This window comes from Fopius arisanus, unplaced genomic scaffold (assembly GCF_000806365.1).
Source record: "Fopius arisanus strain USDA-PBARC FA_bdor unplaced genomic scaffold, ASM80636v1 scaffold00064, whole genome shotgun sequence".
Classification (NCBI taxonomy): Eukaryota; Metazoa; Arthropoda; class Insecta; order Hymenoptera; family Braconidae; genus Fopius; species Fopius arisanus.
In genome coordinates this window covers 106,685-120,327 of record NW_011887803.1, presented here as the reverse complement: position 1 = coordinate 120,327, position 13,643 = coordinate 106,685, and the positions used below count along the sequence as shown (strand labels likewise).

The 13,643-nt window shown below is 39.4% G+C and overlaps 2 protein-coding genes across 2 annotated transcripts in view; one reads left to right on the top strand and one right to left on the bottom strand.

Annotated features, from left to right (window-relative positions):
* Window positions 1–67: 67 nt before the first annotated feature.
* On the top strand, window positions 68–2,695 carry Agxt (Alanine-glyoxylate aminotransferase). The gene is made up of 6 exons (XM_011308962.1): window positions 68–314; window positions 647–847; window positions 1,021–1,178; window positions 1,295–1,450; window positions 1,844–2,188; window positions 2,318–2,695. The coding sequence occupies exons 1-6, from the start codon at window positions 126–128 to the stop codon at window positions 2,472–2,474; spliced, it is 1,206 nt and encodes a 401-aa protein (XP_011307264.1). The 5' UTR covers window positions 68–125; the 3' UTR covers window positions 2,475–2,695.
* A 579-nt stretch (window positions 2,696–3,274) lies between these two features.
* sog (short gastrulation) overlaps window positions 3,275–13,643 on the bottom strand; it is a 29,737-nt gene continuing 19,368 nt past the window's right edge. The window contains exons 3-8 of the mRNA XM_011308961.1: window positions 13,068–13,197; window positions 8,979–9,044; window positions 6,791–8,632; window positions 6,515–6,708; window positions 6,089–6,439; window positions 3,275–5,668 (exon numbers count right to left, since the gene is read on the bottom strand). Of these exons, the coding sequence (XP_011307263.1) occupies window positions 5,429–5,668; window positions 6,089–6,439; window positions 6,515–6,708; window positions 6,791–8,632; window positions 8,979–9,044; window positions 13,068–13,197 (2,823 nt within the window). The 3' untranslated portion in view covers window positions 3,275–5,428. The remainder of the gene's footprint in view (window positions 5,669–6,088; window positions 6,440–6,514; window positions 6,709–6,790; window positions 8,633–8,978; window positions 9,045–13,067; window positions 13,198–13,643) is intronic.

Below are 13,643 nucleotides of genomic sequence, written 5' to 3'. Positions count from 1 at the left end.
CATGAAGTGGAGGCATGTCGGGGGTTATCAGTGTTTTTCTTCTTATCAGGACAGAAGACGTCCCCATCCTAATTCAGTGTCATTGAGTCTGTCCGAGTGAAACGATCGTCCCATGGAAAATTGAAATGTCGGATTACTCGGGATTAATTAAAAAATTTGGGGGAGTGAAACCCCCACCTGTGGAGCTTCTTCAACCCCTTGTCGTACCCCAGGATCGATTGCTCTTCAGCCCCGGCCCCAGCAACTGCTCCCCAAGAGTTCTCGAATCTCTCAAAAATCCAGTCATCGGACATTTGCACCCGGAAATATTAAAGGTTTTTTTGTTTATTATTAAAAAATCGTTAACAAGAATAAAAAGCAGTGACTCCCGCAGATATTCCAAATTTTTTTCATGACTTCGTAATTTTTCTTCTCCAATTAAAAAATTCCGTGATTTCCGTAATCGACGGTCGAATCGAGAATTTTACCGCAATTTATCCTCAATATTTCATATCAATACGTTTTAATAATTTTTAATTAATTAAAAAAAATAATAATCGATAATTTTGAGTTTTTCGTTATTATTTTATTCATGGAATTAATTAGAGTGAAATTATTACTGAGAATTTTTACCGTTATCACAGTTACCATTGTTTATTGTTGTTAGATGATGGACGATATCAAACTGGGCATCAAGTACATGTTCCAAACTGATAGTAGACTGACCTTGGCGATAAGCGCAGCGGGGCACGGGGGTATGGAGGCGTGTCTGGGTAATTTACTAGAACCTGGAGAGACTGTTCTGATCGTCAACGGAGGAATCTGGGGTGAAAGAGCATCTGACATGTCCAGAAGAGTTGGCGCCCACGTCAGTCCATTATTCCATAAAAAAAAATTATTATTATTCCAAAAAATTCATTAAAAAATCAATTTTTCATCTGAATTTTTTTTCATTAATATCACCCTTATAAAAAAAATAATAGCAACACCAATAATTATTATTTAATATTTTTAATTGCACTGCATCGATGCAATTGACAGGTGGAACTATTGACAACAGAACTTGGAGTTGCATTCACCTTGGATGAGCTCAGGGTCGCCCTGACGAAATTCAGGCCGTCAGTGGTTTTCTGCACTCATGCAGAATCCAGCACTGGCCTCAAACAGCCGCTGATTGGTGTTGGGGATTTAGTGCGCAAGTAAATAATTTTAATTCTGGAAAAATCAAGTCTCTCGGTGATCGATGATGTGTACATTGACAAGTTACTGGTACACTCTTTTTATTTTTATTGACATTTCTCCGTCGAATGTCTAGGTATGACGCACTCTTGATTGTTGACACGGTTGCATCCCTCGGAGGGGAGCCTTTCTTCATGGACGCCTGGTGTGTCGATGCTGTTTACACGGGGAGTCAGAAGACACTTGGTGCACCACCGGGGATCACTCCAGTGTCCTTTGGACCGAGGGCAGAGTACGATAATGATTCATTATTATTCAGGAGTAATGCCTCGACCGCTTGGAAATGATAACGGAAAATTGTTCTTCAAATTAAATTGTTAAGCTCATTTTATCTGCGATTTGTTTGGAAATTTTATTTTTAATATAATCGTCACATCGCTGTCCCATTTTTATTTTATTTTTATTTTTATTTTTTTTTGTAACTCTGCAAACGTTAAAATTGAACTTTCCACACTCGTTGCATAATGTGCTTATAATTTACTGATTGTTAAGTGTGTTGCATATTTTATTTAAAAAATGTGGTAAAGATAGATGGTTCATTTGAAAAATGAAACTCCCTGGTTGATCCTATCAGTAGTGATAGTCTCGAGATTTGTATATTAATTTCATTTCAATTTTGGGACAGGAAAAAAATTCTGTCCCGTAAATTCCAGATTCCCGTTTACTATTGGGATATGAAACTCTTGGGAACTTATTGGAACTGCTTCGACGAGCCCCGAATTTATCATCACACAATCAGTGCGACATTAATTTATGGACTGCGAGAAGGACTGGCCCAATTGGTTGAAGAGGGCCTGGAGAACAGCTGGAGAAGACACAAAGAATCTGCGGATATTCTCAAAGAGGGACTCACGAGGATGGGCCTGAAATTCTTAGTGAAAAATCCTGATCACCGATTGACGACTGTCACGGCATTTCACCTGCCCGACGGAGTCGACCCGGGGATCGTCACCAGGAGGTGCCTCGAGAGGTAACTCTCCGGATAAAAATCTTCTTGTCGTTTATTTATACTTTGTTAACAATTTTTAATAGTCTTTTCCACCCCACGTCGATATGCGGATTCTGGGACTTACGGTTTGGATTTTCCTCTGCTTTTCAGGTTTAACGTCGAAATTTCTGGCGGTTTGGGCCCAACAGCTGGGAAAATCAATAGAATCGGCGTAATGGGAGTGAATGCAACACCAAAAAAAGTTGCGGTGGTCCTTAAGGCCCTGGAAGATGCCCTCACCTTCGCGAAATCTCACAGTAAACTTTAAAAAAAAATTATATAAATAACCGCTAGAATAAGGAGTGGTAATGAGCTGAAAAATTTTTGAATTAATTAATATAAAACCACACGAGTGCTAAACATTTTCAAAATTTTTTATTCAATGAAAAATACTGAAATCGGCGTACACTTTCCTCATAATAAATCCACAGCTATTTTTCCACTCCCTTTAACGTATATCTGCAAACTGTCTCAACATTCAGAAAAAAATATAGTGTAAACGAAAAAATAATGAGTGAAGGACAAAAATAGTAATATTACGTAAAAATCTATTTTACCATCAGATTAATTGTGACAATGGTACAATAGCCCTTAATTACATTATTACATTTTTTTATAATTTCGGGTCTCGTAAATATGTCAGCTTTTTTTTTTAATCAGCTTTTTTTTTAATCAGCTTTTTTGGAATTTTAATAAAAAAGTTTTTTTACAATTTTGGATTTATACAATTTTTTCTGCTTTCTCGTTCAACGTTGAACATTAAATTAACCGATCGATTTGTTAACTTGTCATTACATTTCTAATTTGTTCAAATTTCATCCAGCAAAAGTTGAACTTTCTCCATTAATTTATGCCTTAGAATTCGTTTTAATTAATTTAATACTCAAATGCATCGTCACGGACAAATTACGAGGCCTGCATTTTTTATTGATTTTCAAGAAGAAAAAGTTATTGAATAATTTTAGTACAAATTATATAAGCCCAGGGGAGATGACCCCGTCAGATAATTCTCCACTTTCGGCGGATAATTTTGGGAATTCTCACTTTTCTGAGTCAAGGCACTTTCGATTTTTTTTTTTTCGTAGGATTATAATTGCCCGAGGGAAAAGAGCGCAAGGGGATGGGATGGACTGCTCGAGTGATTTTTGATTGAAATTATGTGGAAAGTAGTTAGTGACGTGCGACAAAAGCTTGTCTGATAAGCAATGGATTTTCCAATGAAGATGATAATTTCAGAGATCCGGGACCTTTTCGAGGTGTAATCAAGTAAAAATCCCTGTTATTACCTGTTACCACTCAATTTACTCTCGCCATTTACTCGCTAAACTGGTACTTTGACTGATGAATATTTAATTGTTGCTGGATTTGATCAGCGGCGGACGTTTGTCGACATTCTTTCGTAAAAGTCCATCCATCTCAATAACGAGTGATCCTAGAGGAAAATGTCAGGCTCTCATTGTCGAGATAATTGACTGTTTCGTAAGACATGGAAAGATTGAAATCTCCGGTGGTTTTTACTCTTTCACTTGAGCGGTCATTCTCACACACGACCGATCATTTTTTTGCGCTCACAAAATCTTCAAAAAAATCATTAAAATTCCATCGTCGAAATAAAAAAAAAAACAAAATTTGAGGAATCCGTCTCGATTGATACGGATTCAATGAATAATATAATTCTCACAATAATTCCGTATTAAATCATTTTAATATCTTTTGACGATCGATTTTTATCGCAGTTTTCGAGATTTAAAATCGAAAAATTAATCTAAAAGTGAATAACCCTTTAAATAATTAGTCCCCACTGTCAATTCCAAGCGCGCAATAATTGATATATCATAAATGACAATGAGAATATGAGAAGCTAGAATGAGTATGAAAGATTGAAAGATGATAGATGATAATTAATGATGACAACGAGATAATTAATGATTAATATTTTATCAGTAATAATTAATAAAATAAGTAAATTAGTAAAAGATAAGCAAAAATAATAATAATAAATCGAATAAAACGATAAACCGATGACGCCCATCGAGGTTCTTCAGTCTTCTTTGGTTGCTGGGTAACTCGTCTGGATGTGATCATCAATTGAATCATCAGATCAAATTTTTGATCAGTCATTTTTTTGAAACTCATCCCAAATTTCCCCTATTGGTCATCTTGTCATTTTCCACGAGAAAATCATTCTAAAAATCAGTAATCATCAATGATTGATAAATCATTAAATCAATCGTGAATTCTGATAGTTCAATTGTTGATGATGAATTTTATCAATGACGCCTCTCAATTCGTTGATTTTTCAAAGTTAAAAAAAATTTGATTGATCGAAAAAATAATCATCATCGATTGATCATCACAACCCTTTCCCTTCCCGATGTCCCACGACTTCCCTTCAATTTTCTACACTTGAGTTAATATAGACAGACCCTTCAATAGAATCCAATTGATGAAAATTAACAAAAAAAAAAATATGCAGTCTCGGTTAACCGAATGGAAGATGAAGGCAACTCGATGCTTAATTGGAACGGGGAAAAAATCACATTCGCGATGACTTTCCAGATGTTTCACTGATGAATCATCCCGCCATCTCTCCATAACCTCAAAAATTTACAAAATCTCAAATTCCCGCCAAAAAATAAAATCACCGATTTCCCATAAATCTCGAGCCCGAAGAGATGAAAAGATGAGAAATCAATTAAAAAATCAGAAAAATTTCTGATGTCATGTGCTGATTTTTCCTTCAATTTTTCATTAATTGAAAAAATTATAATTGACGGTCAAAAAAGAAAAAATCATCGGAAAATCATCAGCCACAATTCAACAGCCAATCGGATCAAATTGATTTTAAAATCAGTGTTTAATGCCGGATATCCCCCCTCCCCCGCCCCCAACATTCCGCATTCCACTTAAACACCAGAATTGAAAAAAAAAAATAAAATAAAATTCACCATAAATATTACCACGCGCAACAATCTATCATCATTCCCTTAAACAGCTGAATAGCATCAATTCAGTCCAATTAAGGTTTATAAAAATTGATTTTTATCCGCATTTCCTTCCTACCAAAACAGGAAGGCCATAACATGTACCTTTTTCAAATCCATTTCCATTAAGGAAAATGACACAGACAGCCTTGGAATTATTTTCTCCGCAAAAACAAAAAGAAACGCAAAAGAAAAAAAAAGGAAAAAAAAAAACATCATTTTGAACCTGTCAACAAGCTCAACTGAGATCACGTGGTGTGACCGAGTGCTTAGGGTTCTTGGATGATGCATGATGACGTGTCTGTTGATGATGATGATGATTATTGCGATGATTGCGATGATGTCTGCGTGCGCGTCTGCACTGGGTGGTACAGCAGTCGTCAGCATCCGGAATACGTTCGCCGCGTTTCAATTGGTTGGCTATTGAATTGCAGAGGGACCTGGGACATCGTTTCCGGTCGCATCTCACTTCGCCGTTCTGCGAAAAAAAATTGTCAATTTTAAGACTTCCGATCGCCTCATTGCTTTTTCCTGTCGCTAAGTTTGTTGTGTCAACGTCTTGTCTCTCGCTGTGGTCATTATATGATTGGGGGAATCCCCGAATAATCTCATGCGCGTCGGTTCCATTTTATGGGTCACGACTGGTGAAAATAATTCATGGAGTATTTAAACCTGTTACAGAATAATTAAAAAATCGATTGTCGTCTACAAGAATTGGTTGAAAAATATTGTCCAATGGTTTGACTTCTGATTATTCCAATTTTTGGTTGGGGAATACCCGAAAAATATCGTTCATATGAGCGACAGAAAGGGTTTTTTCAGGCGATGAGAAATTTTGACTGTGATTAATTATTTATTTTTAAATCTAGAATAACCACACGTATTTTTGGTAAATTACCTTGCACCGACACTTGACGCATTTGATTTCTCCATGAGAGTGAATTTTGGGATGCCACTCCTTTCCATTTTCGTACGGACCCCCCATGGGATATTTGCACCCTCCATCAGCTAATATCTCCTCAGGTGTGCGCTTTGCTGCGTACATGTGGAGAGAGTCAGCTTGATCCTTGGGTAGACATCCATCACCTCCCGGATTTGTCGCTGGTGGATTGGTGCCACCAATGGGGATGACACTGACCAGGGGGCACTGCCTGCAGCATGCCTTCTTGTCCGGTCGAACAGCTATTTTTTCGTCGCAGTCGAGGGTGGGACACTGCACCCTGGGGCAACGAACTTCAAGGCTCACAGGCTGTGAAAATCAATGATAGAACAACATCGACATATGGAATAAAATCGTGAACTCAATGATTGTGACAGTACTTACGTCACAAGTGCATATGGCGCAAGTGTCGAAGCCTGCAGGAGGTAGATAAGGATGCCATGACGCTCCAGCAACATGAAATTGTCCAGCTAGTGTACAACCCTTGAAGGCACCAACACTGTTGGTATCCTCCGTGGTTTTAGACCCGGGGGTCGTCCGCGGAGGATTCTCTGTTGTGAAGTTATCAGGAGGTAGTCCTTCAAAAAGAACGATTAAAATGATAATTACGTCGAGGATTGACAGTTTGACGGATTTTCAAGATTATTCGATGATAGTCACCTAGACAAACGGAGCAGCAATGACCAGGTGGTGCCCTGGCTCTCCTGTAAGCCGGACAATTGATAGGTGGACATGGCACTGTATCACACTTGGCAACACCCCTGTGGCAATGACACATCAAGCAGGGATCGCTCTTGGCCGTCCACTGTATACCCTCCTCGTAAAATCTCGTCTCGTGGAAGCAACTGGCTGTCTCGATCTCCGCACTCGAAGGATGCAAGCTATAAACCATTACACTAGCGACATCATTATCTGCGTAATGGGGGAGACAGCTGAGCGGGGCCCGAGTCTTGAACTGGCCCTTTAGCATTTTGGTGCTGACATTTTTGTTGACAGCCATCACCTCCAGGAAGCCTATCCCCGAGTCAATTCTGTAAAGTTCAATGGGTGAGAGTCCAGTGACTGATCCCTCGAGAACATTTCCATTGAACTCCTCGAGAAGCCTCCGGGAGACGGGGGCACCCTGAGCCAGCAGGGGCATCGTCTCCAGGTACAACCTGAGACTCGCCTCCTCCTCATCGTCATCGTCGTCATCGTTGACCTCCTCTGGAAGCCCTCCAACCTCTAGCTCATAATGAAGTACACAGTCTGCATCAATTGCCAGCCAGATAAGACCCACATTACCATTACTTCCGGCGGGCCTCAACAGAAATGGCGTCGATGTGTCCTTGGCCTCTGCCACGGGACGCTGCATAAGTCTTCCCCTCAGAGTCGATCCTAAAGGAGAATTAACCACCACTCCCAATTCACCTTTGAACAGTGGCTCCAGTAATCTAGGGCCCGGTCGCTCCAATGTTCCATTTCCATTGGTCCCCGCAATCAAAGATGCCGTGAGATCCTCAAGTTCGGTTTTCCTCTTGACACCGTCATCCACGAGAGTCACCATGGGATTCTTATCGTCAATTCCAGCGAGTTTCATGCCATATCGGAGAGCACCAAAGCGATCCAGAAAGGCCCAGGCCAGGCCCGAGCCCTCAGTCCCCGATTCAGGCGCGAGAAGCGCTTGGAAGACGTCGCAGCTGGTGCGCGGACCAATGGGCCCTGCCAGTCTCAACGCCTGAGAATCCTTCCTCGAGGCAATGGTGATGTACAATTTGCCACGGGACAGCAGACGCAGGTCTGCACCTGAGAGGGCCGAACGGACTTCTCCGAAGTTGATGTCATTCGATGGCTTCTTGATGGTGATCTCCTCCGTCAGGAGGACGTAGTCCTTTTCAACGTGCTCAATGATCACGATCAGGGGAACATCGACGATGTCTTCTGGGAAGAAAACTCCGTTGAAGGCGAGGGAGACGTGGATTGAGGGCGCTGACGTCGAGCTGACGGAAATAATGGCTGTGGCTGATGATCCTGTCATCATCGTCCTGTCAACACCCATAGTCGGCTCCAGAAGTGATGAGAATTGTTCAGTGGACAGGGCCTTGTATCTGGCCAGCTGTCCGGTAAGCGATGACGTGGACATCGTCGATGTGACAGTCGTGGTCATCATAGTCGTTGTCGTTGTCTCCCAGATGAGGGAGACGAAGAGCTGCTCCTCTCGGAGAATCTTCCGGTAATCCCTCGGGACTCTTCTCCACACTCCGCACAGCTTACCGGTGGCGTTCTGATAAGCTCCACCGATTGGATCAATTATTTGCTCCTCCAGGATCGATCCCTCATCGTCGATGAACTGGAGACTCCTGGGGCGGGGTGTCGATGCGCCCAGGGTGAACGAGTAGTACAGGTTCTTGCGGTGGAAGGTGAAGCGTCCGGCTGCCACGTACGAAGCGATTGAAGGATTTGTCTCGGACGCTTCGTCGTGGAGATGACGCGAGGTTCTGCTGCTTATCAGGGTGGCGAAATCTGGAGGAACGAGAAATAGTGAGGATGGAAGCCAGGAGGTGCATCACCTGGGGACTTTCTGGATTGCATCAATGACCTCGAAGGTATGTACCTCCTATTTGTCATAGAAAATCGCGGACACTTGCTCGCGCAGGTGTCAGTGCACATTCTCAATGGGGTTTCCCATTTTTTGCGGACAAGGGGGAATCCCAAGGTTAGTGTGCGGGCAGAGGGCGCATGCGTGAACTATTCAAGAAATGAGAGGTCTCACGTTTGAAAGACTAGCGGTTTTCAATAAAAATTTTTCCAGCTTTTCGACGGAATCGATATCACCTGTTAATCAAAATAATATTCTCCATAAACTCACGTTTCAAACTTCTCTCCTCCTCCTCCAAAGTCTGCTGAATGGGCAAATCATGAACAATCTCCGCGCCTGAAAAATAAATAATAAAAATTCATGATCTTCACTGATGTTTTAATTAACAGCTTCCCCACACACATCACGTCCAATGAAAAAAAATATTCACACACACTGAATTATTTGAAATCCAGCAGTAAGTTGAAGAATTAAAGTGCAAAGAGAAGTCTCGGAATTTGCTCATTGGAATTGCGCCAGAGTCTTATCGATCATTATCATTGGCACGTGAGTAGATAGAGTTCACCCCCTCCCATAGCCGCCCTAAAAAAAGAGAAAACCCGTATCCCCGGTTTCGATGGAAATGAAAAAAAATGGACTTATGCGAAAGCTCATGAAGGCAATAGACAGCTGGATAAAAAGAAATGGTCATGACAATTTTTTCTATTCTTGATGAATTTCCTAATTGAATGATGGAGTAATTACACGGTGGGACTGTAATCAGGCTGATGCGGTGTAATTAGAATTTTTAATTGGTAAATTTTATGGATTATTTAATTTGTTATTATTTTGGTTGCATGTTGGCTCGATCAATTCTATTCTCCGCATCGCTTTTAATTCTCCCACTATTTACCACCCCTTCCCCCTGGTATCCAATCATTATGCATGCTAATATTTACATTTAGATTGCGCACGGTTCAATCGAAGTGACGCCATGCGGTAATATAACCGGCGCCATGGCGCTAAACCGTCGCGCCCGACTTCCCTACCATTTTGCATTCTTCTCATATTATTCGATTTCTGATTATTTTTTTATTTATTATCACGACGCACGGCTCATTTGCCGGACAACGGGGCGACAATTATAGCCGATGGAGGGGGCTCTTGTGATTTCCTGGAGGACGTTCAGTTCTTCTTCTTATTTCTCTTATTTTTCTTCTCGAATCATTAATTTTTTACAAAACATTTTCATATTCGGTCTCTCGAGGAAAATGAAGGAATTTTTCATTCATACCTAAAAATTTTATTTTCCCTCTTTTAAATTTTCCCAGTAAAAATGACTCTCACTAATTCCGCTAGGGCAGCGAAAAAAAAAATCCCTAGATCTCTAGGATAAAAATCCGTTTTTAGGGATTTCTCAGGGGTTTTTTTTTTTTTTTTTGATGAATCGTGCTTGGGAGGAGGGGATTGAGGGGGGAGTGATTTCTGGTGCCAAAATCTGATTCGCTCATGTCCAATTAAGAGACGGGGCAAAATCGGTGGCCAAGTGGAATTTGAAAACGTAAATTTCCCTGGCTATCTCCCCATGAGATAATATCCCCCACTTGTTTACCCATTCCGGAGATAACCTACTGTTCATAATATCAAGACGAGTTTACGATGATCTCACGTGTCTAATCTGACGTTGAAATATAACTGCAGTATGAAATCACATCGTCGACTGCTATTCCTGGGGTTTTTTGACGCCGATGCGCACATTTCGCTCTTAATGCGAATATCGATCGATTTATTGGCATTTATCCAACCGAGCGAGTGCATCCGAATCACAAGAAATGGTAAACATTAATGTGCGGTTGAAGAGAAAAAAAAAATGGTAATAAATTACAATAATTTACGATTTAAATTGATAGACATAAAAATTCCACGGTAAATTAGGGAATTTATAATACTCAACGGCATTTTATAAACTAAATGGAGCAATCAAGTAAATTTCTCTCCGCAACGTAAACTACAATAATTATGCTAACGAAATAAGTGCTATGCTGTTTTATAATAATTACGCTTGAACATTTAATCTATGAATTATTCATTACTATTGACAGTGTCGGGTAATGTTTTTTTTTATCCTTTTATTTTTATTGATATTCATTATTTCTCGCGGATCGTGCTGTGTGTCACGTACACGCAATCATGTTGAATCCTTCGTTCTCATCCAATTGTTCGGATTGACCGTTAAAATTATTGTCAATTGCTTTGTTCAAGTCTAATCATTCAACAAAAGATGAGCATTTTTGCAGATTTGAGTTGATTCTGCTGATTATCCTGATGCGTTCAGTTCTTCGTTGTCTCGGTGAGCATTTCAAATTAATTTTAGAACAAATAATCAATACAAAGTCGATATCCAGGAATTAAATGGAAAAATAAAATTGTACGTGGGGAAAAAAAAAGTTTTGAAACCCTAAATAATAATAAAAAAACAGTTTACAGGTTTGCGACTATATTGAGAGCGTTGGGAGATCGTTTTACGTTGGACAGATCGCCCGATTCGGTTAAATTCAAAGCCAAGTATGGAAAACTGGTTTTCCATCCAACCATAATCGGAGCACACAGTCTTTGCCCTCTTTATTCCCTCCAATTTTTTTATCCAATGCTTGTTAGGTTTTTTCACAACTTTTCGTCGTTCATTTTCTTCTTTATCGATTCAACCAATGGTCGGCGCCAGACGTGGGATTCCCCCCTTTACTTCCGCATTTTCCCCAAAAATCCAAGAGTCGCGGTGAAAATATTCTCTGTAATATTTCGATAATCTCTGCGCGTCGCATTCAAATTTCCCGCCTCGAATATAATCGAATGGTGATTATATGGACCAATGGGATATCAGTCTCATTTCAACGATTTCTTATTATGATAAAAGCATGTGCGCATGAATCTGCATCGTATCCCCTCGGTGCGCAGCACCCGACTGCTCAACTTCCGTTGCGTGTCTTCGTTGCATGCGATTTCTCAGAGTTTTCCAAATCCACCGTGAAATTTCGATGACGATAAATGAGATACACGTATTAATAATAATTCTGTTTGAATACAAGATGGCGAAATGGACCACCGATTAAAATGGGGAATCCCCGTCGACAAAACGGCGCCAATTTCAAGTTCCAAGGGGAGAATAACAAAATGCTAACGGAGAAATACGATAATCGCACTGTTTTCTCCCCTGTTAACTTTTTATTTATGTTAACATTGCGAAACCAATTGCGGTTATAAATCATTTATCGGTGATCGCTCCCGTTGGCATTCCCCCGGTGACAAGTCGTGTCTCACGATCAATCTCACGCGCGATTGCTCTTCTGGTTTTAACTTCATTTCGTGACTCTTATTATTGAATGATTTTTTCCCTTTTTGTTCAATAAATATTTATTATTCTACGGATCTCTTAATCATTCACCGATTCTTAGCGATTTTTTTTCTCCTCTCACACACTTCATTCCTTTGATGCGACTTCTAGTTTTACATGCACACAAGTCATAAAAAATCCTTCCATTAACATACTTCGACAAATTATATGTTTTTTTTTATGGGATAATAAATAATGATATCACAGATTTACAATATCTATCGGAAAGAGGCCATGGGTACTCGACAGATTGGAATAAATGTGCGGTCTGATATTTAAATTATATTATGAATATGATTTATTTGAATTATTCAGTTTTACAAGAGTGTAATTAAAAAATATTTAACAAATCCATAAATCCTCATTTTTTTTTTCTTCGTAATGATAAATTTATCGCGATTTTTCTCGATCGCATTTTCAAAATCGTTTCTAAAATCGCGGAATGAAAATCGCGGAATGAAAATCGCGGAATGAAAATCGCAGGTGAAAAAAAAATCGATAATCTGAGTGGAATTTTGTCGGTGGGAATTCCTCACGCATGGGACACAGATTTAATTGAATTTTAATGTGAAATAATATGAATTATATTGATGATGTAACGCGTTAAATCGAATAACTCGAGCTGTCAACTATTGATTAACCTTGCACTGCGGTAATTCTTCGAATTGTAGACAGAATAGACTGACGATCTCAGACTCGATTTCTTTCCCTCCACTCATTTTTATTTTGAATAGACACGACTTTTTTTCCAGAGACAATTTAATTTCGGAAATCTACAATATAAAAATCTGAGTAGCTGTTACGTAACGAGACATTCGGTAATTGTAAATGATTCATTACTTTTTTCGTAATTCTTCAGAATTTCCACTTCGTTTCGCGTTTTGGAATTTTTAGAAATTCGCCAAAAATTTTTGGGAATTTTACGAAATTCAGTGGAATGTCGCTTTTTATTTTTTTTTATTCAACTCAATTAATTTCGTATTACTCACTGTAATCTCCAGGGCATGATTTACAACATCTCCCGGGTAATAATACTGGCTCATCGCACATCGGTTTTGGGCACTCGTTTTTTATATTTCGACACTGCACTCGGGCTATTATTCTCCTCTTCTTTTGTATCTGCAAAAAAAAAAAAACATGGCGTCATGTCTCCTCCTGACATTTTCGATAATTGCCAGTTGAAATATCCAATCAACAAGTGATAATAAAAAACAAGAATTAATTAATCGGCATCTATAAATTTATTTCAATGATTTTTACAATCTAAAAACCGGTCAAAATAAATCGCAAAATTATTCATTTAAAAAATCATCCCAATAATTAACATCCGACGGGATAAACCCCAAAAATCAATTGTTAAATTATTCCTTAAAAAATCCCTAATCCCCTATAAAAAAAAAATAAATTCCACCGATTGGTGCAATAAAAAAAATCGTCAAAATGAATTGTTAAATTAATCGATTTAAAAATCATGTGAGTGATAATAAAAAATAAATCGTGTGAATTAATGTGGAATGCGAGTGCCGAGCAAAAATGTGGGGGAGGGCAAGGGGGTGAGATGGGGG

Excerpts from the sequence above, each read along its gene's own strand:
- Agxt (XM_011308962.1), top strand. The coding sequence starts at position 126 with ATGTCGGATTACTCGGGATTAATTAAAAAATTTGGGGGAGTGAAACCC. Across the intron at positions 315-646 it reads TGCACCCGGAAATATTAAAG|ATGATGGACGATATCAAACT; the intron begins GTTTTTTTGTTT and ends TATTGTTGTTAG. Across the intron at positions 2,189-2,317 it reads ACCAGGAGGTGCCTCGAGAG|GTTTAACGTCGAAATTTCTG; the intron begins GTAACTCTCCGG and ends TCTGCTTTTCAG.